Raw genomic sequence first — 26,655 nt, 5'->3', positions numbered from 1 at the left:
ACAGCACACAGAATTATAGTCTTTGCTATTTTAGAAAATATATATATATATATATTTTTTTTTTATCAATGTAGGAAAAAAAATGATTAATTTAATATCAGTTATTCATAACTCCATTATTTTTATCAATACACTATAAACACTACAGAAACCATCGAAGCACATTATCCCTTAATCATTACCTCTGTTTTGTAACAGAGGAGCCCTCAAAACAATATTAGTATACCCTGAAGCTCATTTAGAAAATATGTCAGGGACACTTCCTAAATATCTCCTATCACTCACACCCGCGTATGGGTCACAGGGAACATATGGCACAGCATAATTTGTACGTGGTGGCCCCCAATCAAACTACTGCTGGGACCTTACCATCCYAGTCAGCAGACACATCTGAGCCACAACAGGATCAATTACAGAGCACCCAGTGCGGACACTTTGGTCACCGACACCCCATTCCGGTTCCAGACCACTCACAGAAAGGTGTATAATTCCAGCCCTGGATTCTACAGTAACTCCTCTTCTGAGAAGGAAGGCGCTTCATMCCAGTGTTCTCTCTCTGTTGTTATATTCTCTTAGACACATTCAGCCAGCCAGGCAGACAGATAACCAGGCAGGCAGTATGGTGGCAGTGTACCTCCAAGGGCTGCCGGAAGAGGGGTGGCACTACCATCAGTTACGTCGGCCCTCCATGGAAGGGGGGCACCACCAGCTGTGTCGGCCCTCCATGACCCCGTGCCCGAGCAGGGGGCTGCCCCAGAACCGTCCCCAGCAGAACCGCAAAAAGCTCCAAGTCATCATCTGCATCCTGCTGGTGGAGCTGTTTGAGAGGTTCACCTTCTTTGGGATTGTGTGTAACATGATCCTGTTCTGTACGGTGAAGCTGGGCTATGATCACTACCAGGCTGCTACCGTTAACCTGTGCTTTGTGGGGGCCAGTACACTCACTCCTGTSATGGTGGGATGGTTTGCTGATACCTGCCTTGGGAGAACCAAGGTGCTCTACTTGTGTACTCTGCTCCATCTCTTTGGTAAGGTGCTCCTGTTTGTTTTCAAGGGGAGGGGGATGAGTGGAACATTGATGTTGAACACTCATCCTTGTGTATTGGTATAGGGAGTACTTATTGTTCAAACCGATTTAATTCATGGAACATCATTTTTACTTTTTTCAAAGCTTTAATTTCTCAATGCCTAATCATTATCTATCTCTTAATGCCGAATGATTTCTATGGATTGTAGTCTCTTAGAGAAACTACACGGTGGAGGGACAGAGATTAACGTTCTGAGTTTACTTGACATTTGCATTGAAGGAGAGGATGTGTGGACTGCACTTCATTATATTGCACTGCAAAACTCATAATGAGAGACAGATGTTTGACTTTGGCTCTGCACTGTGTTATGGCTTCCAACAAAGGTTTTTTACTACTTCATTCGAAACACCTTGGCCATTTGAGTAGTTCAGCTGTAAGGCTAGTTTTGGTCTAGAGCAAGGATGGGCAAACATTTTGTCTCGAGGGCCACATCAGGATTTTGAAATTCAACAGAGGGACACATTTTTTGGGGGGGCCAATTGTTTGTTAAAATGAGACCGCTGCGCCTAGGGCACTGAGGCGTCATTATAGACCCGGGTTCGATCCCAGGCKGTGAGACCCATGAGGCGGTGCACAATTTGTCCGGGTTAGGCTGAGATTTCCTTGTCCCGTTGCACTCTAGCGACTCCTGTGGTGGGCCGGGTGCATGCACGCTGATGCATCTGGCTTCTGGGTTAAGTGGGCATTGTGTCAAGAAGCAGTGCAGCTTGGCTGGGTCGTGTTTCAGAGGACGCACGGCTCTCGACCTTYGCATCTCCCGAGTCCGTACGGGAGTTGAAGTGATGGGACAACACTGTAACGACCAATTGGATACCATRAAATTGGGGAGAAAAAAGGGCAAAACATTTTTATAAAGTAAAAAGGACCTTGCGGGCCGGATTGAAGTGCCCAATGGGCCGGATACGGCCGGCGGGCCGTAATTTGCCCCCCTTCGTCTAGAGACATAAATACATGTACAGTTGAAGTCGGAAGTTTACATACACTTAGGTTTGAGTCATTAAAACTCATTTTTCAACCACTCCCGAAATTTCTTATTAACAAACTATAGTTTATTTAAGTCAGTTAGGACATCTACTTTGCATGACACAAGTAATTTTTCCAACAATTGTTTTCAGACAGATTATTTCACTTATAATTCGCTGTATTGCAATTCCAGTGCGTCAGAAGTTTACATACACTAAGTTGACAGCCTTTAAATAGCTTGGAAAATTCCAGAAAATGATGTCATGGCTTTAAAAGTTTCTGATAGGCTAATTCCCATAATTTGAGTCAATTTGAGGTGTACCTGTGGTTGTATTTCAAGGACTACCTTCAAACTCAGTGCCTCTTTGCTTGACATCATGGGAAAATCAAAAGAAATCAGTCAAGACCTCAATAAAACAAATTGTGGACCTCCACAAGTCTGGTTCATCATTGGCACTAATTTCCAAATGCCTGAAGGTACCACATTCATCTGTACAAACAATAGTACACAAGTATAAACACCATGGGACCACGCARCCGTCATACCGCTCAGGAAAGAGACAAGTTCCGTTTCCTAGAGATGAATGTACTTTGGTGCGAAAAGTGCAAATCAATCCCAGAACAGCAGCAAAGGACCTTGTGAAGATGCTGGAGGAAACCAGTACAAAAGTATCTATATCCACAGTAAAACGAGTCCTACATCAACGTAACCTGAAAGGCCACTCAGCAAGGAAGAAGCCACTGCTCCAAAACCGCCATTAAAAAAGCCAGACTACGGTTTGCAACTGCATATGGGGACAAAGATCGTACCTTTTGGAGAAATGTCTTCTGGTCTGATGAAACAAAAATAAAACTGTTTAGCCATAATGACCATCTTTATGTTTGGAGGAAAAAGGTGGAGGCTTGTAAGCCGACCGTGAAGCACGGGGGTGGCAGCATAATTTTGTGGGGGTGCTTTTCTGCAGGAGGGCCTGGTGCACTTCACAAAATAGATGGCATCATGAGGGGGGGAAATGATGTGGATATATTGAAGAAACATCTCAAAACATCAGTCAGGAAGTTAAAGCTTGGTCGCAAATGGGTTTTCCAAATGGACAATGACCCCAAGCATACTTCCAAAGTTGTGGCAAAATGGCTTAAGGACAAGAATGTCAAGGTATTGGAGTGGCCATCACAAAGCCCTGACCTCAATCCTATAGAAAATTTGTGGGCAGAACTGAAAAAGCGTGTGCGAGCAAGGAGGCCTACAAACCTGACTCAKTTACCCAACTTATTGTGGGAAGCTTGTGGAAGGCTACCCAAMACATTTSACCCAAGTTAAACAATTTAAAGGCAATGCTACCAAATACTAMTTGAGTGTATGTAAACRTCTGACCCACTGGGAATGTGATGAAAAAAATAAAAACTGAAATAAATCATTCTCCCTACTATTATTCTGACATTTCACATTCTTAAAATAAAGTGGTGATCCTAACTGACCTAAGACAGGGAATTTTTACTAGGATAAAATGTCAGGAATTGTGAAAAAACTGTTTAAATGTATTTGGCTAAGGTGTATGTGAACTTCTGACTTCAACTGTAGATGTACATGGGTCTGAGTGCTGTGGGTGACAAATGCATCAGAGGATTGCATGTGCTCAATGCTAGCAGTTGGACCCTGGATGTGAGCTCAAACCAACCCCATTACTTATGATGACTCATTATTGAATTTTCTGTCTCACCTCAGAGTAGCAGCCAGACACACAGTAATAGTATGGGGCAAAGTAGAGATCTGAGAAGTAGAGAACTCCAGAGGTAATTCAGCCCTAATGTGTCAATTATTTAGAAGGGATGATCCATCAATCAATTGTATTTTATAAAGCCCTTTTTCCAACAACAGTTGTCACAGAGTTAGACAACTGAAAATGACAAGGTTCTGAGAAAAKAGGTTCTGTAATATTAGAGATAGTGGTGTAACTGCAGTTGAGCCCCAGTGCAGGCCTATGCCAACTGACCATGGGAGTCCACCCTCTCTAGCTACATCTCTAAGGACCATGGCTGCTTGTAAAAAGGAYGGTTCATTATACCACAACACCTAATGGGTGCTCTCTGTGTCCTGAATTACCCCCACACAGCCTATCTAACTAGCCTCAGTCTACCTGACTAGCATCTCAATAACGTTAGATCCAATGAGACTTAACACATAACATTAGGGAATTGTGAGGTCCGCCAAGTAGACAAAATCATCTAGCTAGCTATGTATTGAGGTCTAAGTCWTGAAAGCTAATATGCCACTTACAATGGCACATTGATAGCAGTACATTAATTATCAGTACATGTAGTAGCCTGTTGTTTGTCATAGATTTGTGGTTCAGATCAACTAGCCTAGCTCAGCTAGCTAGTTAGCAATTATCTACCTTGATTTAGCAAGTTTTGATTTTCCGACAGTTTGAAATTTTAACAAAATTTGTCCTGATGGCAAAGTACTTCATCTTCCTGGAATATAACTGGTTATGTTATTCTTAAACGGACTGATCTGAGTCTGACGGGTCGTATCGAGACATTTGAAAATCATGGAGCTAGCATCTTAGTACAAAAAACGTGCATCTTAGATGATGCAAAAAACTTAGACTTATCTTATCTTAAACTCTAAATTGAACTAACTTCTGTTTCAGTATTTACCAGCTCTGTCATGTTATGCAGTACACGGCTGAACTTTCAAATGTGTACCCACTTCTACCACCATTTSTCTTACTCTGTGACAACTGCTGTTGGATAAAGGGCTTTATAAAAATACATTTGATTGATGRATCATCCCTTCTAAATAATTGACACATTAGGGCTGAATTACTTYTGAGCTCTCTACTTCTCAGATCCCTACTTTGCCCCATACTATTKACATTTTCCCAATCTAAATAAAATCCCTCTAATGGAATTCTGATTCCACTCCCCCGTCCTCCCTCAGGCACAGCCATGCTCCCAGTGGTGGCGTTCCCGTTCGAGGACTTCTACATCGACACGCACAACATGATTCACCAGATGGAGCACCGGGAACGGCACATCCTGTTCTACACTGGCCTGCTTGCAGCTGCCCTGGGCATCGGGGGCATCCGTGCCATCCTCTGTCCCATGGGGCCATACAAACTACAGGGCTACGACCAGCACCAGCTACTCTCCTTCTTCAACTGGTGGGTTGTTGCATTATAGTGGGGTGTGTGTATGTGCTCAACAGGGTAGAGGTGATGCCTTGAAACAGTAACGAAACTGTACTATACACATTTAACCTGTTGTATTGGACAAAACAAAAGTCATACCAATCTTACTTTAATTGGATTAATCTGACAATCAAAAACACATATGAAGCCATGAGTGCTTGCCCATCTACTGTCGTGGTMATTTCCTGTATTACTCAATGATGAGAGAGCCAACCACACACAAGTCAGAGTTATATTATAAAGTCCATCTTTAATTATATATGAACTTCACCATAGCCCTTTTTGACTCTCAGATCAATTCAGTGTCTATAAATGAATTGAAATGAATGAGAGTCCCTACAAAACAATTCTTAGTATAATTTATAGCCAAGACACACCCCTCTCAACTCACATGACGAACAAACGATCTTAGGAACATTACAAAGAACCTTTTACTTGAAAGAGGAGTATCCCATAGCTAGATAGCATTAGCTATAAATTATCGTTCAGTTTGGTCTCCTAAAACGAGATTCTAATCTCGTTCTTGGTACCACTTAGTACGAAAACATTACCTCATCCAATGGCATATATCAATTGTCAATTCCAGATACTCCCATCTCAAATACACCCACTCCTGGACAAGCTCAGAAAAGACAGTGAGCCTCTTAGGTCATATACTAGGTCAAGATAAGGGCAACCTCAGAGGGGACATACAATAGTTACAGACACATTCCCATAAGAAGACAAGCCTCCATTCTGTCCTCCTCCCCTTCTGATATTCTTCATAGCATCACATGGTTTAACAGATACATTGACATATGAAGACAAGCCTGACCTCTCCCCTCTCTGGGCCCCAAGTGACTAAGCCCTAGCTGAGAAGGGATAACTGCCAACAGTATAGTCCAAAAGAAGACATTCTAATGACAAGAATAAGATAAAACATCTTATTTATCTATGTTACCTAACTAATTCGGATTCAGTCACGACACTACTAATATAGACGAGCTGAAATTAAAATGGAATAAAAAATCGAAAAAAATTAAATTGTATTTGTCACATGCGCCATGAAATGCTTACAAACCCTTAACCAAAATATCGGCACTCCTTTTTTAACAGTGCAATGCTTTTTACAAAAGGATCTGGCACAGCATATTTAACAAAAATAAAGTGAGTAAAACGCCGGTAGAGCAAGCCTAGGGTTACTGTACCAGGACCATAACATGYTAGGAGGGGTTTGAGTGTTGTTAGAGCATTGTCATACTGGCAGGGGGCATATCTTTAGAGATGATCCTAAATCAACWCCAAACCCAGGATAGAGGGGCTGAGTGAATGTGGTCTGGACTCTGTGGAGGAGGGTCATTGTGTCAGAGACACTGTAGAAGGACAGAGTACCTGCCTTGTGGTCCAGGTACACTCCTACTCTGGAGGCGCGGGGGACAGGGATGTTGGTTTTGTAGTTATTATTGTGCCAGAATGAACAACTGGAGGGAGAGCAGACCAAACTCCAGGACTGATCATTGTGTCCAAAACAACAGTCATTGCCCCAACCTTTCCTGCTGATCCCTCTGTATGAGACTGCCACATCAACGATCCCCCCGCTCCACTCTACCTCCCAGTAGCAGGTTTCAGACAGACCCTCTTTGCACAGAGCCTGGTGATAGTAAGTAAACCTGTCTAGATGGTCTGAAGAGGCCTGGGCCTTGTCACTCCATGCTATCTCCTTGTTTCTGTTTGACAGAGAGAGAGTTGCACATGCTGTGTTGGGATCCACTTCCATGGTACGATAGTCTGCAAAAGAGGTCGTAAAACATACTAGGTCAGTGCTGTGTGTGTGTGGGGAGGCGGGGGTGTGGGCATGAGTGAGAGAGAGATGGGAGGAGGCAAAAAGTGCGAAAGAGAGAGAGAGAAAGGCGGTAGTGAAAAAAGAATGGGTGCGTAGCAATATTGTGGACATCGAGAAACAAGGCGGTGATTGGAGATTAAGAAGAACAGAGGCTACGGAGAGAGAGGTTGAGATGGAGGAAGCAGAAGTGTTTGAAGATGAGTGGACAATAGTGAAGTCCAAGAATTTAACAAAAGGGGCAAAAAATTGATTCTGATGAATCTTTGCTTGTTGGAGTAAGTTTTTGGATGAGGATGTTTCTTTGGGAAACCCTTTTGAAGTCACAAGGATGGTGAAGAAGGCACTGAGAAAAGTAGATGCTGTCAAAGTAACCAGGAGTGGTATGGTGTTGATATCATGTTTAACTAAAGAACAAAAGGAGTGTGCATTGTGGCTTGCATAATTATTGACTCATGAAGTGGACAGCTGGGAGTTGGGCCGGTACCGAAAGGTAGCTGGTTCTAATCTCCGCCAACTAGGTGAAAAATCTGACGATGTGCCCTTGAGCAAGGCACTTAACCCTAATTGCTCCTGTAAGTCGCTCTGGATAAGAGCGTCTGCTAAATTAGGAAAAATGTAAGGATCAGAGCCTTTTTTACAATTTTCGCCTAAAATGACATACCCAAATCTAACTGCCTGTATCTCGGGACCTGAAGCAAGGATATGCATATTCTTGATACCATTTGAAAATAAACACTTTGAAGTTTGTGGAAATGTGAAAGTAATGTAGGCGAATATCACATTAGATCTGGTAAAAGATAATACAATGAAAAAAACTTTTTTTTGTGTGTTTTTTTCATAATCTTTGAAATTTAAGAGAAAGGCCACCATGTATTATTGCAATCTAGGCACAATTTAGATTTTGGCCACTAGATAGCAGCAGTGTATGTGCAAAGCTTTAGACTGATCCAATTAACCATTGCATTACTGTTCAAAATGTTGTATCAAGTCTGCCCAAATGTGCCTAATTGCTTTATTGATTTATTGATACAATTGCAATTACATACTTGTGCACTCTCCTCAAACAATAGCATGGTATTATTTCACTGTAATAGCTACTGTAAATTGGACAGCGCAGTTAGATTAACAAGAATGTAAGCGTTCTGCCCATATAAGACATGTCTATGTTCTTGTTCATGTCTATGTTCTATGTTCTTGAAATGTTCTTGTTACTTACAATGTCATGCTAATCACATTAGCTCACGTTAGCTCAACCGTGTTAGCGACGACACCAATCCCATAGAGGATAAAAAGAGGCCACAGTGCTGAACCAATTGCAAATGTTATACGTCAATCAAGTGATCTTGATACACGTATTGGATTTTGTAGCATTTATAGCCACAGTTAATAATTGTACTGCATAAGTGTCCAAGAAGCTGGACATCATTATATCTGAAGCCGAGAAGTTTTTTGGGGCCTCCAAGACTTCACGGCAGAAGCACTGCAAGGAGTACTGTCGCCAGGAGTACTGGAGTACTGTCGCCAGGAAATGTCCTTCTGAGCCTGTGTAGGGACCTGATTAGAATGTTGTTAGAAAAGCATGCTGATTTAGTKTAATTGCATTTTCGTTATTGATAGTTTGTATATATATTAAGTACCAGTCAAAGGTTTGGACACACCTACYCATTCAAGGGTTTTTCTTTATTTTTACTATTTTCTACATTGTAGAATAATAGTGAACACATCAAAACTATGAAATAACACATATGGAATCATGTAGTAACCAAAAAAGTGTTAACAAATCAAAATATATTTGATATTCTTCAAAATAGCCACCCTTTGCCATGATGACAGCTTTGCACACGCTTGGCTTTCTCTCAACCAGCTTCACCTGGAATGCTTTTCCAAGGAGTTCCCACATATGCTGAGCACTTGTTGGCTGCTTTTCCTTCACTCTGCGGTCCAACTCATCCCAAACCATCTCAATTGGGTTGAGGTCGGGGGATTGTGGAGGCCAGGTCATCTGATGCAGCACTCCATCACTCTCCTGCTTGGTTAAAACTTCTTGCTGATCAATGGCATGCTAGCGTCCCATCTGGMCAACATCCGGTGAAATTGCAGAGCGCGAAATTCAAAAATGCAACATTCGTAATATTAAGCATTCATGAAAATACAAGTGTTATACATCAGTTAAAAGCTTAAATAGCCCTTACACAGCCTGGAGGTGTGCTGGGTCATTGTCCTGTTGAAGACAAATGATAGTCCCACTAAGCGCAAACTAGATGGGATGGCGTATCGCTGCAGAATGCTGTGGTAGCCATGCTGGTTAAGTATGCCTTGAATTCGAAATAAATCACTGACAGTGTCACCAGCAAAGCACCATCACACCTCCTCCTCCATCCTTCACTGTGGGAACCACACATGCRGAGATAATCTGTTCACCTACTCYGCGTCTCACAAAGACATGGCGGTTGGAACCAAATATCTCAAATTTGGACTTTTATTTATTTATTTTATTTCACCTTATTTAAACAGGTAGGGAAGTTGAGAACAAGTTCTCATTTACAATTGCGACCTGGCCAAGAGAAAGCAAAGCAGTTCGACACATACAACAACACAGAGTTACACATGGAGTAAAACAAACATACAGTCAATAATAAAGTACAAAAATAAGTCTATATACAATGTGAGCAAATGAGGTGAGATAAGGGAGGTAAAGGCAAAAAAAGGCCATGGTGGCGATGTAAATACAATAAAGCAAGTAAAACACTGGAATGGTAGATTTGCAGTGGAAGAATGTGCAAAGTAGAAATAKAAATAATGGGGTGCAAAAGAGCTAAATAAATAAATACAGTAGGGGAAGAGGTAGTTGTTTGGGCTAAATTATAGATGGGCTATGTACAGGTGCAGTAATCTGTGAGCTGCTCTGACAGCTGGTGCTTAAAGCTAGTGAGGGAGATAAGYGTTTCCAGTTTCAGAGATTTTTGTAGTTCGTTCCAGTCATTGGCAGCAGAGAACTGGAAGGAGAGGCGGCCAAAGGAGGAATTGGTTTTGGGGGTGACCAGAGATAAATACCTGCTGGAGCACGTGCTACAGGTGGGTGCTGCTATGGTGACCAGTGAGCTGAGATAAGGGGGGATTTTACCTAGCAGGGTCTTGTAGATGACCTGGAGCCAGTGGGTTTTGCGACGAGTATGAAGTGAGGGCCAGCCAACGAGAGCGTACAGGTCGCAGTGGTGGGTAGTATATGGGGCTTTGGTGACAAAACGGATGGCACTGTGATAGACTGCATCCAATTTATTGAGTAGGGTATTGGAGGCTATTTTGTAAATGACATCGCCGAAGTCGAGGATCGGTAGGATGGTCAGTTTTACGAGGGTATGTTTGGCAGCATGAGTGAAGGATGCTTTGTTGCGAAATAGGAAGCCAATGCTAGATTTAACTTTGGATTGGAGATGTTTGATGTGATTCTGGAAGGAGAGTTTACAGTCTAACCAGACACCTAGGTATKTGTAGTTGTCCACATATTCTAAGTCAGAACCGTCCAGAGTAGTGATGCTGGACGGGCGGACAGGTGCAGGCAGCGATCGGTTGAAGAGCATGCATTTAGTTTTACTTGTATTTAAGAGCAGTTGGAGGCCACGGAAGGAGTTGTATGGCTTTGAAGCTCGTCTGGAGGGTTGTTAACACAGTGTCCAAAGAAGGGCCAGAAGTATACAGAATGGTGTCGTCTGCATAGAGGTGGATCAGAGACTCACCAGCAGCAAGAGCGACATCATTGATGTATACAGAGAAGAGAGTCGGCCCAAGAATTGAACCCTGTGGCACCCCCATAGAGACTGCCAGAGGCCTGGACAACAGGCCCTCCGATTTGACACACTGAACTYTATCAGAGAAGTAGTTGGTGMACCAGGCGAGGCAATCGTTTGAGGAACCAAGGCTATCGAGTCTGCCGATGAGGGTGTGGTGATTGACAGAGTCGAAAGCCTTGGCCAGGTCAATGAATACGGCTGCACAGTATTGTTTCTTATCGATGGCGGTTAAGATATCATTTAGGACCTTGAGCGTGGCTAAGGTGCACCCATGACCAGCTCTGAAACCAGATTGCATAGCGGAGAAGGTGTGGTGGGATTCGAAATGGTCGGTAATCTGTTTGTTGACTTGGCTTTCGAAGACCTTAGAAAGGCAGGGTAGGATAGATATAGGTCTGTAGCAGTTTGGGTCAAGAGTGTCCCTCCCTTTGAAGAGGGGGATGACGGCAGCTGCTTTCCAATCTTTGGGAATCTCAGACGACACGAAAGAGAGTTTGAACAGGCTAGTAATAGCGGTTGCAACAATTTCGGCAGATAGTTTTAGAAAGAAAGGGTCCAGATTGTCTAGCCCGGCTGATTTGTATGGGTCCAGATTTTGCAACTCTTTCAGAACATCAGCTGACTGGATTTGGGAGAAGGAGAAATGGGGAAGGCTTGGGCGAGTTGCTGTGGGGGGTGCAGTGCTGTTGACCGGGTTAGGGGGTAGCCAGGTGGAAAGCATGGCCAGCCGTAGAAAAATGCTTATTGAAATTCTCAATTATAGTGGATTTATCGGTGGTGACAGAGTTTCCTATCCTCAGTGCATGGGCAGCTGGAGGAGTGTTCTTATTCTCCATGGACTTTACAGTGTCCCAGAACTTTTTTGAGTTTGTGTTGCAGGAGGCAAATTTCTGCTTGAAAAAGCTAGCCTTGGCTTTTCTAACTGCCTGTGTATATTGGTTTCTAACTTCCCTGAAAAGTTGCATATCACGGGGGCTGTTCGATGCTAATGCAGAACGCCATAGGATGTTTTTGTGTTGGTTAAGGGTAGTCAGGTCTGGAGAGAACCAAGGGCTATATCTGTTCCTGGTTCTAAATTTCTTGAATGGGGCATGCTTATTTAAGATGGTGAGGAAGGCATTTAAAAAAAATAGACAGGCATCCTCTACTGATKGGATGAGGTCAATATCCTTCCAGGATACCCGGGCCAGGTCGATTAGAAAGGCCTGCYYGCTGAAKTGTTTCAGGGAGCGTTTGACAGTGATGAGTGGAGGTCGTTTGATCGCTGACCCATTACGGATGCAGGCAATGAGGCAGTGATCACTGAGATCTTGGTTGAAAACAGCAGAGGTGTATTTAGAGGACAAGTTGGTTAGGATGATATCTATGAGGGTGCCCGTGTTTACGGCTTTGCGGTGGTACCTGGTAGGTTCATTGATAATTTGTGTGAGATTGAGGGCATCAATTGAGGGCATCAAGCTTAGATTGGCTAGGATGGCTGGGGTGTTAAGCATGTCCCAGTTTAGGTCACCTAACAGCACGAGCTCTGAAGATAGATGGGTGGCAATCAGTTCACATATGGTGTCCAGAGCACAGCTGGGGGCAGAGGGTGGTCTATAGCAGGCGGCAACGGTGAGAGACTTGTGTTTAGAGAGGTGGATTTTTAAAAKTAGAAGTTCAAATTGTTTGGGTACAGACCTGGATAGTAGGACGGAACTCTGCAGGCTATCTCTGCAGTAGATTGCAACACCGCCCCCTTTGGYCGTTCTATCTTGTCTGAAAATGTTGTAGTTGTAGTATGGGGATGAGGTAGGTAGATTGGGTGGGCAATTTACAGATGGACTATGTACAGCTGCAGCGATCGGTTAGCTGCTCAGATAGCTGATGTTTAAAGTAGGTGAGGGAAATATAAGTCTCCAACTTCAGCGATTTTTGCAATTCGCTCCAGTCACTGGTATCAGAGAACTGGAAGGAAAGGCGGCCAAATGAGGTGTTGGCTTTGGGGATGATCAGTGAGATATACCTGCTGGAACGTGTGCTACGGGTGGGTGTTATCATGACCAGTGAACTGAGATAAGGTGGAGCTTTACCTAGCATAGACTTATAGATGACCTGGAGCCAGTTGGTCTAGCGACGAATATGTAGCGAGGGCCAGCCGACTAGAGCATACAGGTCGCAGTGGTGGGTGGTATAAGGTGATTTGGTAACAAAACGGATGGCACTGTGATAGACTGCATCCAGTTTGCTGAGTAGAGTATTGGAAGCTATTTTTTAGAAGACATCGCCAAAGTCGAGGATCGGTAGGATAGTCAGTTTTACTAGGGTAAGTTTGGCAGCGTGAATGAAGGAGGCTTTGTTGCGAAATATAAAGCCGATTCTAGATTTGATTTTGGATTGGAGATGTTTAATATGAGTCTGCAAGGGAAGTTAGTCTAACCAGACACCTAGGTATTTATAGTTGTCCACATATTCTAGGTCGGAACYGATTCATCACAGTTGATGTTGAGATGTGTCTGTTACTTGAACTCTGAAGCATTTATTTGGGCTGCAATTTCTGAGGCTGGTAACTCTAATGAACGTATCCTCTGCAGCAGAGGTAACTCTGGGTCTTCCTTTCCTGGGGCGGTCCTCATGAGAGCCAGTTTCATCAWAGCGTTKKTTTTTTTTGACTGCACTTGATTGACTKACCTTCATGTCTTAAGGTAATGATGGACTGTCGTTTCTCTTTGCTTATATGAGCTGTTCTTGCCATAATATGGATTTGGTCTTTTACCAAATAGGGCTATCTTCTGTATACCACCCCTACATTGTCACAACACAACTGATTGGCTCAAACGCATTAATAAATTCCACAAATTAACATTTAACAAGGCACACGTGTTAAATAAAATGCATTACAGGTGACTACCTCATGAATKAAAGAAAAACCCTTGAATGAGTGGGTGTGTCCCTCAATATTTCATTTTTTGGGAGCTTTATTATCCAGCCGCACAGTAGGTGGCGGAATGCACATATAATTGTTGCGAACACCATTATACCGAAGAAGAGCGCCAGAGGCAAAAATAATTATTACTCACTTTTTAAAAATCCACTTCTCGTGCTGTACTCTTGCACAGGTGGTGAAGATGGATGTGTCACTGTGAAGACAGATAGAGTTAGAGTCATTCACAAAACTTTTACCTTAGAATTACAAAACTCTTATTACTTTAACCAGAAACGTACCAAGAGAAAGTTCAATCATTATGTATTACTTCTCACTGCAATTCAACCACCTTAATAATGATTTTATGATTTTTTTCACTTGACATAMCATATGTATAAATTATACTGAACCTAAATATATTGAAATAAATTCATTAGGCCCTATTCTATGTATTTCACATGACTGGGAATTACAGAGATAATGCATATGTTGTTCACAGACACAGTATTTCTGTGCATTCAAATTGCCATCGATAAAATGCAATTGTGTTCATTGTCCGTAGTTTATGCCTGCCCATACCATAACACCACCGCCACCATGGGGCACTCTGTTCACAACATTGACATCAGCAAACCGCTTGGMCACACAACACCATACATGTGGTTGTGAGGCTGGTTGGATGTACTRCCAAATTCTCTAAAACGCTGTTGGAGGTAGCTTATGGTAGAGAAATTAACATTCAATTCTCTGGCAACAGCTCTGGTGGACATTCCTGCAGTCAATATGCCAATTACAGTCCCTCAAAACTTGAGACATCTGTGGCATGGTGTTGTGTGAGAAAACTGCACATTTTAGAGTGGCCTTTTATTGTCCCCAGCACAAGGTGCACCTGTGTAATGATCATGCTGTTTAATCAGCTTCTTGATATGCCACACCTGTCARTTGGATGGATTATCTTGGAAAAGGAGAAATGCTCACTAACAKGGATGTAAACAAAGTTTTKCACAACATTTGAGATAAATRATCTATTTTTGATGGAACATTTCTGGGATCTTTTATTTTAGCTCATGAAACATGGGACCAACACTTGACATGTTGCGTTTATATTTTGGTTCAATGTAGATAAGATTCTACTAGCCATACACATTTTTTTTTCGAGACAACTCAAGATCTTGTCGGTTTCCTCCTTGCATGTATTTTCCATTCGCTCTTTCTGTTCAGAGACAAATTTCTTCACTGCTTCCAAACTGCTAGGAAATGCCTTTGGTCCAGGAGGGTCACAGAGAGAATCGATACTCTGAAAATAAATTCAGAATGAATTTAGTCAAGTACTTCTGGAGCTCAAACAGAATTCACTGACAACATTGTCTAAGACAGAGAGTAACGTTACCTGGAGGAAATGGATGTGATCCTCTGTGTGTGACAGCTGCTCCAGCTCAGAATCTCTCCTCTTTAACTCAGAAACCTCCTGCTCCAGTTGCTTCAGAAGTCCTTCAGCCTGACTCACTCCAGCCGTCTCCTGGGCCTTGATCTGCTCCTTCACCTCAGAACGCTTTCTCTCAATGGAGCGGATATATGAAAGGACGTGCATGGTACACATTCTCTCAAAGTCATCCACGGCTACCCATGAAGACTCCTGTTAAGACAGAAAAACACAGCTCTCACCAGGACTGTAAACCCCCTGTTCCTCTTGGCTCCCCAAACCCAGAGCCCCAGAACCATTGACACCCACATCATTTGAACCTTGATTTAAACTCACCTTAATGGCATCTACAGCCTGTCTCAGCTCCTGCGCCTCCTTCTCTCTCCTCTGGGCTCTCTGCTTCCCTTCCTCCTGTGTTTCTACCAACTGTTGCTGCTCAAAAACACATTACATACTTTACTAGTAGAAACTCTGCCATACCAAAAGGAAATCTCTTTGAGAGTTCAGCATACTTATTTAAGTTGTCTACATGTTGGGGTGGTTTCCCAGACACGGATCAAGCCTAATCCCGGACTAAACAGCATGTTGGGGTGCTTTCCCAGACACAGATCAAGCCTAATCCTGGACTAAACCGCATGTTGGGGTGGTTTCCCAGACACAGATCAAGCCTAATCCTGGACTAAACAGCATGTTGGGGTGGTTTCCCAGACACGGATCAAGCCTAATCCTGGACTAAACAGCATGTTGGGGTGGTTTCCCAGACACGGATCAAGCCTAACCTAGACAGCATTTTAAATTGAGTTTCTCTATTAAAGTTGCACTATGGAGAAATCGCTCAGCCGTTTCCTGGTTGCTAAAACTCTAATAGTTCGCCTAATTTCAGTTTAAGTGACAAAATAAGCAAGTATAGTGTAGAGAGTCATTGTACCATCTAAACCGCTGAGAAATATATTTTCCATTTTTGTTTCAGCTGTTTGAAGCTGGTGAACAAAACCGAAAGTAAAATCATTTAAGAACGGGAAGCATAGAAATAGCGCACATAGAACATATCTACTGCTTCTTAGACTTGCTTTCAAGTAGAATGACAGACCTATAACTCACATTTCTATGTTAATTTGGTCAGGTGCCCAAAAAGTTACATATTGCCACTTTATGCTTGTTTTTAGTCCCGGACTAGGTTTCATTGGTGTCTGGGAAACCCACCCTTTATGTTTTAGTGAGGGCTGGAGAGATGGACCTGCCTGGGTTATGTTGCACTTGCTACTCTATAATGGTGGATATTACATTGAAGGCATGCTAATAGATTCTAGTTTTTGGCCTGGGTTATGTTGCACTTGCTACTCTATAATGGTGGATATTACATTGAAGGTATGCTATAGATTCCATTTTTTGTTGGATCGGTTGACATTAATGTCATGTGGTTTGATCCGTCCAATAATGATGCAATTCTTTATGTAAACAAGTATACTGCATATAATGGGAGAGTAATATTTAGCATATTACCTGTTTCTCAGTCCTCTCTGCTGCAGCTGACACTGTATCATGGCCTTTATGTTCATCCATCACACACAGCAGACAGATACACTTCTGATCGGTACGACAGTAAACCTCCAGCAGTTTGTCATGATGAGGGCAAATCTTCTCCTGTAGATCTGTCACTGCATTGACAAGCTTATGCTTCTTTAGTGGGGGCACATAGTAGTGAGGCTGGAGATGAGTCTCACAGTAAGAAGCCAGACACACCAGACAGGACTTGACAGCTTTGCGTTTTTTCCTAGTGCAGACATCACACTCCACATCTTCAGGTTCAGCATAACAGTGTGCAGGAGTGGTACCTTGGAAATCTGCCATTTTCAAATTCTCCAACACTTCCGCCAGCACGGTGTTTCTCTTCAGAGTAGGCCTTGGAGTGAAGGTCTGTCTGCACTGTGGACAGCTGTAGACACCTTTCAGAACATCCTGATCCCAGCATTCTTTAATACAGCCCATACAGTAACTGTGTCCACAGGCAGTAGTCACCGGATCCTTCAGTAGATCCAGACAGATGGAGCAACAGAACAGTTTCTGATTGTCAGCCATTTTAGTGCTTTCACCCGAAAGTTCAGCAACAGTTTGTCAGATTACTTTCTGTTTCATTGAGGGAGTGGCTTCCTACTGGGCTGTGAAACTCTGTGTCTACAGAGGATGTGGTTTGGATGGAAGTCAGACTAAGATGACGTTGCATACAGCTGTGTCTGAAGGGAAAAGTAACCGGATCCTTCAGTAGATCCAGACAGATGGAGCAACATAACAGTTCTAGATGGTCGGCTATTTTGGTGCTCTCTCCTGTAGGTTAAGCAATGSCAGTGTCAAATATTACTTTCTGTTTCATTGAGCTCTATACCAGAGGACAGGGAGTGTCTTCCTACTTGACTGTGTACTCTGTATCTACAGGAGGTGTGGTTTCTTTGATAAGGAAATGTAACAATGTTGGGTAGTAGGCAGATATTTATGCCAGTGTTTATGTTACATATTTGAAATACGCATTTTCATTTTAATTACTTAGGTCATTTGAATTATGCTGGGCTGAATTACACAACTGTAATTTGTATTTTCAAAATTCTAAATACTTTTCGATACTATTTTTTTTTTTAATCGCTTCACCCTTTCACCCTGCAATGGTATCAGAAGTCTGATAGAACTATGGTGTGATAAGAGCGTCTGCTAAATGAACTAAATATAAATGTATATGTAATTTTTTATAAATACTTTGTTGAGGGAAAATATAGTTGATATGATTGTGATATGTTACGTTAGCAGTCATGGTGGACACACACACACACACACACAGATGGGCARTATTTCTGTTACATGTATTTGAAATATGTATATTGTAACTTTAATTACACTGAACTACACTCCAATGTAATTTGTATTTTCAAGATCGAAAATTCAAGCCCCTTGGGTGCTGCCATGGAGTTACATTAGAAGTGCCCATCCAAGAAGGCTCCAAATCTTAGCTAGCAGGCTATCAGTCATCATGAATCAAGTCGACAAACTACTGGCAAATCCTTTTTAATCCTTGTCATATGAAGAGAAATAATGTAGAGAAAAACGTATCGGTGCTCACCGACCACTGGACATAAACATTTCCACAACAAGTTGGAAATCGCAAATTCAACAATGAGTGGTTTGGAAGGAGTCAGTGGCTAACTGCAAGCATTGCAAAGCAATCACTAGCCTGCTATTCAGTGGAGTGGTGTGTGGTCCAAATCTTGGTTAAAGGRTCTCTTTTCCAAGCTTAAAAGGATAAACATTCAACATTGGCCATGGTGTCAATCCAGCATGACTTCTGCCGTGCTCAAAACAACCTGAAACTCAGAACTGTGAAATCCGATTTCAGTAAGTTCAAGACAACTGGTAACTCGTCGGGAACTTGGGCCTCTTTCTAGAGCGCCGACATGAAGATCACTGACGTCATCATGATTCAAACTTGTTTTTTTCAGAGTTCCCAGTTGTCTTGAAAGAACCATAAATCCAGAGAATATCAGACTTTGATGACAGAGTTTGATGACAAAATTTACCCACAAAGGACCACAGCGCCACCTTCCCATTCTAGTGAGCATGGCACAATAAGGTGAGTCCAAAAATGTATTGTATGCTGCTGCATAAATTATGTAATGTGCTAGGGAGTTATGTATACTGTAGCTAAGAAAGTACTACCTGTTATGTTGTGTAGTAAGCTGTTAGTAGCCCATGTGCCTCACCCTAATAATTTGGTCCTGTTTGCCCTCCTAATTTTGCCTACTGTTCTGACTTGGTGGTGCAGATGTAGCCTATAACCTGTTTTAGAGAAATGTAACGTTAATCATTGAATATTGTAAGAGCTTTCATTGTCTGCTTATATGCCCCCTTTATCTATCCTACGGTTCTGACTTGGTGTACAAGGACAATACTGTAAGAACGGCCAATGTTCTGAATTCGTCGCTGTACATTTCAAAAGTGCTGAACAAATAGTTATATTGACTACGTCCGTCCTAGCTCGCTTATGAATATCTTATTCGAAATTACGGATTGCCTCTTATCCGCTCGTCGTCCCCTTATGCCATAGTTTGCACATCTCAATTGTCAGTTAAAACCACATTTGTTTAAGCAAGTCAGTCATGCCAGCTATGTTTTTTCTAAAGGAATGAACTGGTTCGCTGCCAGACAAGGCTCCGCTGACGGGGGGAGCGGTATTGTTCAGTGAGTGTGTGCAGCGCAAAAACCCTCAGAGCCCGAACGTAGCTAGCCATTTTACCACTACGGACACGCTGCATGTGTAAAGTCAGCAACAATAAGCGATGCACCGTTTGCCTTTCAACATAATGTTTTATTTTAAAAACATGTATATATATATATATTCCTGTACAAGTCCCACGACCCCCAGTTGAGAATCGCTGTGCTAAATGTCAAAGTAAAAAAGAACAGTTGAAAAGCATGCTGGGTATTAAAATAATGACCTCCACACCCAAAAGAAGGCCAATAATAATACCCAGTGTGCTTTGCGATTGTTCATTTTTTTTATTTAAATGTTAATGTTTGTCATTTAGCAGACACTCATAACCAGTGCAACTTACAACGGATTCAACTAAGGTACAGTAGATGAACAACCACATATCACAGTCATAGCAAGTTAAAAAATAAATGTTACCATTACTGAGAATGTTGTAGTGAAGGTGTGTACTTGCAAATGTATTTACCTGTATGTATTTGTAGTTTATCTAACTACAACTACAAAAGTATTTTGTATTTTAGTTTGATACATTGTTCTTTAGAGTATATTGTATTTGTAACAAGATCCATTTTGATGTATCTTTTGCCAATCTCTGTGTTGATATATATAGTCTCTCAGTGACTAGCTGATTTGGTTAAGGGTACCAAGATTAATGTTGAGATCACAGGGCCTGCATTTCATTCCGAAAAGTTTCCCTTCAAGCCTGGTCATTATGTTGTCCTCTCAGGTTCTACTGGCTGGTGAACCTGAACTCGACGATAGTGTTTCTGGGAATCGCCTACATCCAGCAGTCAGTGGCCAACAACCTGGGCTTCCTCATCCCCTTCATGTCTGTGCTGCTGATGCTCATCGCCATACACATGGTCCGCAACAACCTTATCTTCAGGCCCAAGAAAGGTAACACAACCTCAGACAGTCTCACCTTTGTGTTACAGTGTATGTATATACCTATGTTTTGTGATCTATTGTAGTATTGATGTGGTTGTTGTGGTCTATTCTAGTATTGATGTGGTTGTTGTGGTCTATTATACAACATGTGGGTCTTATCCTGAATGCTGACTGGTTAAAACCGCATTCCAGCCGGTGTCTATTCCACAAGTTACCACTGGCTAAATCTATGATGTTAAAATGCCTATTTACTGTGTTCTATCTAACTGCGCAATCCACTTTCTCATCAGCCCAGCCAGGCATTTTATAAGCTTGATCTCCACTATTAAATGCATCTAGACATTATCTCACATTTATTTTAGACTAACATTTAGTTTTCAACAATGGAGATTTGTATAAACCTTGCTGTCTGTCTCTCCAACATTTATTGTTTCAATATTCAAATTCGATCTCCAGCTGTCCCATAGTAATGAACATGTCGGAACAAGACAGACAGGCAGGCAGAGTTTCTCAGCCAGTCGAAATCATGAATCAGCTAGCAAAGTTTTTATGAATATACAGTATACAAAGAAATGTCAATTGAAAAAAGGTAAAACAATACAAAGTGCAGCTGGTTTGCAATCTTTCCAGCTTCGGGTTTGAAGTGATTGTGTTAGCTGTGTTGTTGGCTAGCTCCACAACAGTGTCCTGATGAGAGAGCACATTTTCTATGCCAGGCAAAATCGTGCCTCAWTTGCTCATTGTTATGGATATATCCAAATAAATGTCGCTAGAATACAGCTTGAACAAATGCAAATGCAGCTACTTTGTTGTTATTCTGGCTGCACTGTTTGACGGGACAGTAAGTTAGCTGTAGTTGGCTAGCTAGCAAGCAAGGGTAAGAACATTGCTAGCCAGTATGGCAATGGAACATTTAGAAGGAACGACTGGGTCGCGTCAATAGATACAGAACAAAAAGACTGAACGACTGGGTTGTGTCTCTGGCAACCGAACCGATAGAACGAACGACCAGCCGGCTTGGTTAGCAACCCTAGTTTTGTGTTGGGGCTATATCTTGTGGAAGGATGAAATAGTATGAATACATTTATAAAAATGACATTTTTAATGAAAATATGTCAACCATTATTTGAATATGTTGGTAACCCGTTGTATAAAAGTGATAATGACCCTAGAAGCTGGTGTTTCGAGAACATATTGGCATGGTTTGTCGGCCCTCGACTTTGTCTCAGGCCTAACAACACCCGTGCCAATATCTTCTCCAAACACCGGCTTCTCGAGCACGATCACTTAATTCTAGTATTGATGTGGTTGTTGTAGTCTATTCTAGTGTTGTTGTGGTCAATTCTAGTATTGATGTGCTTGTTGTGGGCTATTCTAGTATTGATGTTGATAGGTTCCGATTTCTAAACTTGAAATGTGAAATATCCCTGGTTTCAGTTGTTGGGCTGTAATTTGAAATACTTGCTACACCAGAAATTAATGGTTATGTGTAGGAGGAATGTATATGGTGCGGTCAATTAAGGTTGGATATGAGCCAGGGGGTTGGCAATCACATGATTGCCGTYACTGATAAGGGTGGAGAGCTGTGGATTAATAGGACCCCAGGTCAGGTCACAATAAGGGAGAAGGAACAGTTTATTACCCACATCACTTAACTTCCTGCCTAAAGTGGAGTATATATACTTGTGCTGGTGGGATCATGTCTTTGTCTGTTCAGCTGTCTGACTCATTGGGTGAATAAACTTGCTTTGAGCTTTCCCTAGTTGTCCGTTAGTTTTTACTCTGTTTATTTAGAACCTTATATTTTGGTTGTTGTACAGGCAGTTCCCTGCTGACCACTCTGGGGGTGTTCCTGAACTCTCTGAAGATGTGCTGCCTGCACTACCGCCACCTGAGTGGAGACGTAGCCAGCTGGCTGGACCGCGCCAAGGAGAACAACGGGGGGCGCTACAGTGAGACACACGTGGAGAACGTCAAGGTCCTGGCAAGACTCTTCCCCCTGTACGGCTTGCAGCTACTGTACCGCGCCTGCCTCACTCAGGCAGGTCAATGTAATGGAGAACATCAGGTCTCTTCACTGACATGCTTCAAAGGAAATTTTTAGAACATTTTCAGGTCCTTGTTTAGTTTCAGTGGAAAGTGCAAATTCATAATTTTTCAGATATTGGGGGTAAAAAAAGGCAAATCTCTAATGTTTATTTCTGCTCCATAAAGTTGTCCTAGAATGTGACCTGACCTCTTCCACAGATTCCATCAGGCTACTACATTCAGACCATGAACTCTAACCTGCACCTGAACAGCTTCCTCCTGCCCATCGGTGCCATGAACCTCATCAGCATCCTACCTCTGCTGCTGCTGGCCCCTCTCATGGAGTGCATCACCTCCTGCTACCTGTCCATGGAGAAAACACCCTTCTCCCCTGCCAGAGTCATCAGTAGGCATGCACACATGGCACACACACACACAGCACACACACAGATGCACACATGGCACACACACACAGCACACACACAGATGCACACGGCACACAAGCATGCACACACATGCACATATACCACCCTCATCAGTGACTCAGTCAATGTTAATGTCTCTCTCTCTCCATATCTCTCTGTTTCTCTCCCTCTCCCCTCCCCTCCCTCCTCTCCTCTCCCAGCGCTTGGTCATGCGTGTGCGTCCCTGTCTGTCCTGGTAGCGGGCCTGTTTGAGGTCCACAGGAAGGGCTATCCTCTGACGGAGCAGGCCCTGTCAGGGAAGGTGCTACAGGTGTCCTCCATGGCCTGCATCCAGCTGGCTCCCCAGTACATCCTACTGGGTCTGGCTGAGGCCCTCGTCACCCCCTCCTGTGAGTGACGGAGAGCCAGCACGTATTTCTGACACACCTATTGCTGCTACACTGTTGGTACACAGAGACAAACTGGGTTAGAGATTTAGAATGTCAATGGACACCACATGTAGTTAGAATGTCAATGGACACCACATGTAGTTAGAATGTCAATGGACACCACATGTAGTTAGAATGTCAATGGACAGCATACAGTTGAAGTCGGACGTTTACATACACCTTAGCCAAATACATTTAAACTCAGTTTTTCACAATTCCTGACTTTAAATCCTAGTAAAAGTTCCCTGTCTTAGGTCAATTACCACTTTATTTTAAGAATGTGAAATGTCAGAACAATAGTAGAGAGAATTATTTATTTCAGCTTTTATTTCTTTCATCACTTCCCAGTGGGTCAGAAGTTTACATACACTCAATTAGTATTTGGGTAGCATTGCCTTTAAATTGTTTAACTTAGGTCAAACGTTTCGGGTAGCCTTCCACAGCTTCCCACAGTAATGGGTGAATTTTGTCCCATTCCTCCTGACAGAGCTGGTGTAACTGAGTCGGGTTTATAGGCCTCCTTGCTCGCACACGCTTTTTCAGTTCTGCCCACAAATTTTATATAGGACTGAGGTAAGGGCTTTGTGATGGCCACTCCAATACCGACTTTGTTGTCCTTAAGCCATTTTGCCACAACTTTGGAGTATGCTTGGGGTCATTGTCTATTTGGCAGACCCATTTGGCAACCAAGCTTTAACTTATATTTTGTTTCATCAGACCGAGGACATTTCTCCAAAAGGTACGATCTTTGTCCCCATGTGCAGTTGCAAACCGTAGTCTGGCTTTTTTAATGGCAGTTTTGGAGCAGTGGCTTCTTCCTTGCTGAGCGGCCTTCAGGTTATGTCGATATAGGACTCATTTTTCTGTGGATATAGATACTTTTGTACCAGGCTCTCCAACATCTTCACAAGGTCCTTTGCTGTTGTTCTGGGATTGATTTGCACTTTTTGCAACCAAGAACGTTCATCTCTAGGAGACAGAATGCCTTTCCTTCCTGAGCGGTATGACGGCTGCGTGGTCCCATGGTGTTCATACTTGCGTACTATTGTTTGTACAGATGAACGTGGTWMCTTCAGGCRTTTGGAAATTGCTCCCAATGATGAACCAGACTTGTGGAGGCCTACAATTTTTTTCCTGAGGTCTTGGCTGATTTCTTTTGATTTTCCCATGAGTTTGAAGGTAGGCCTTGAAAGACATCCACAGGTACACCTCCAATTGATTCAAATGATGTCAATTAGCCTATCAGAAGCTTCTAAAGCCATGCCGTCATTTTCTGGAATTTTCCAAGCTGTTTAAGGCACAGTCAACGTAGTGTATGTAAACTTCTGACCAACTGGAATTGTGATACAGTGAATTATAAGTGAAATAATCTGACYGTAAACAATTGTTGAAAAATTACTTGTGTCATGCACAAAGTAGATGTCCTAACCGATTTGACAAAACTATGGGTTTGTTAACAAKAAATTTGTGGAGTGGTTGAAAAACGAGTTTTAATGACTCCAACCTAAGTGTATGTAAACTTTCGACTTAAACTGTATGTATTTGGGATGAAGTTAGAATCTGGAGTGTTGGAACCAACTGCCAACACGGWGGATAGTATTCTGAACTCTGGAAGCTACGGTTAGGATGACCCCTACTGGTGTATTAGAGACAGACAAGRGACGTTTGAACCAAATKAATGATTAATTCTGTTCCCAGCCTTCCTCTCYTCTCTGTTCCAGGCTCTGTGATCTCCTTCCACCTGACACCCAGTCATATCAGAAGCATCTCCCTRCACTTCCTCACCCTGTCCTACGGAGGGGGCTGTTTCCTGGGAGCCCTCATCATYCAGCTGGTCTACCTACTCTCTGGAGGTAAAGGCTTCACTAACAGATGCATCATCGTAACCATAGAAACTGAAGAGGAACATACATTCATGTTGGAATGGTTGATGGGGGTCTGTCTGCATTATGGTGATTCAGTCCTATGGCCACTKATAGMACTGTTCTCCTGWCCAACTACAGGTAACTGGTACCCAAACACACTGCATGAAGGGAATCTGGAGCATTTTTTCTTCTTCTTAGCCATGTTGATGACCATAAACACTCTGGTGTTCTGGCGGATATCTTACAGGTACAGTATGAGATTATSTCATATATCRATATAAATATAGTCAYTGCAGATGAGGCAAAGGAGATCAGGAAGCCATTTTAGTTCTTTAAATATTGTGTTCAAGATTTTCAGTGAAACAAATTTGAGAATTTCCTTGACCCCTTGTGGTGACCTGAACGAAGTATCAATATAGTCTGTGTAKATGAGACAGGTGACAGTATTGAGACGGGTGACAGTCTTGAGACGGGTGACTGTGTTGAGACAGGTGACACTATTTTGAGATGACAGTATTGAGCCAGGTACTCGTATTGAGACAGATCCACCCTAGCAGTCTTTCTTCCCTGTGTCCCAGGTACCTAGATCTGAGTGTGGTGCAGAGTAGAGGAGTAGGAAGCAGCCTTCTGACAGAGAAGCTCCTGCAGTACAAGACCTGCCTGCGATTCTACCACACCATGGAACGCTCCTCCACAGCAGTCTCCATAGAAACAGTGTTGTGACCTCTACACGACCTTCGTCCCCTGTAGCGCTRGAGTTCCTCTTGGTTTATTKATGTACACTACATGACCAAAAGCTACTACTTCGAGGCTGAGCCGTTGTTGTTCCTAGACGTTTCCACAATAACAGCACTTACAGTTGACCAGGGCAGCTCTAGCAGGGCAGAAATTTGACAAACTAACTTGTTGGAAAGGTGGCATCCTATGACGGTTACACGTTGAAACTCAATGAGCTATTCAGTAAGGTCATTCTCCTGCCAATGTTTATCTATGGAGATTTTATACACCTGTTAACAATGGGTGTGGCTGAAGTAGCTAAATCCAATAATTTGAAGGGGTGTCCACATACTTTTGTATATATATTGTATGTACAGTACTGTGTTCATTTCATTGACAGTCAGTTTAGATCAGTGGTATTCAACAGTCAGTTTAGATTAGTGGTATTCAACAGTCAGTTAAGATCAGTGGTATTCAACAGTCAGTTTAGATCAGTGGTATTCAACAGTCCGTTTAGATCAGTGGTATTCAACAGTCAGTTTAGATCAGTGGTATTCAACAGTCAGTTTAGATCAGTGGTATTCAACAGTCAGTTTAGATCAGTGGTATTCACCAGTCCTTTAGATATGGTATTCAACACAGTTACATATCAAACAGTCATTTAGATCAGTCGGTATTCAACAGTCAGCTAGGATGAGTGTATTCCAGCAGTTTCAGTGGTATTCAACATCATAGTTTAGATAGTGGTATTCAACAGTCAGTTAGATCAGTGGTATTCAACAGTCAGTTAGATCAGTGGTACAAACAGTGCAGTTTAGATCAGTGGTATTCAACAGTCCAGTTTGATCAGTGGTATTCAACAGTCA

At 42.5% G+C, this 26,655-nt stretch overlaps 2 protein-coding genes across 2 annotated transcripts; one reads left to right on the top strand and one right to left on the bottom strand.

The window, feature by feature from the left end:
- The first annotated feature begins 434 nt into the window (after nt 1-434).
- On the top strand, nt 435-26,655 carry slc15a5 (solute carrier family 15 member 5). Its single transcript, XM_023998596.2, has 10 exons — nt 435-1,028; nt 4,996-5,218; nt 20,166-20,335; nt 22,147-22,367; nt 22,574-22,760; nt 22,980-23,168; nt 24,929-25,060; nt 25,211-25,319; nt 25,651-26,391; nt 26,598-26,655. Exons 1-9 carry the CDS (start codon nt 620-622, stop codon nt 25,793-25,795), a joined length of 1,785 nt encoding a protein of 594 aa, XP_023854364.1. The 5' UTR covers nt 435-619; the 3' UTR covers nt 25,796-26,391; nt 26,598-26,655.
- Nucleotides 5,476-17,327, bottom strand: LOC111971926 (E3 ubiquitin/ISG15 ligase TRIM25-like). Its single transcript, XM_023998716.3, has 6 exons — nt 16,687-17,327; nt 15,520-15,615; nt 15,151-15,396; nt 14,904-15,057; nt 13,915-13,974; nt 5,476-7,012 (listed from the first exon to the last, which is right to left on the bottom strand). Exons 1-6 carry the CDS (start codon nt 17,260-17,262, stop codon nt 6,480-6,482), a joined length of 1,665 nt encoding a protein of 554 aa, XP_023854484.1. The 5' UTR covers nt 17,263-17,327; the 3' UTR covers nt 5,476-6,479.

This window comes from Salvelinus sp. IW2-2015, linkage group LG13, assembly GCF_002910315.2.
Source record: "Salvelinus sp. IW2-2015 linkage group LG13, ASM291031v2, whole genome shotgun sequence".
NCBI classification, from domain to species: domain Eukaryota; kingdom Metazoa; phylum Chordata; class Actinopteri; order Salmoniformes; family Salmonidae; genus Salvelinus; species Salvelinus sp. IW2-2015.
Note: the sequence above shows the minus strand (reverse complement) of the source record. Positions and strands in the feature narration are given on the sequence as shown.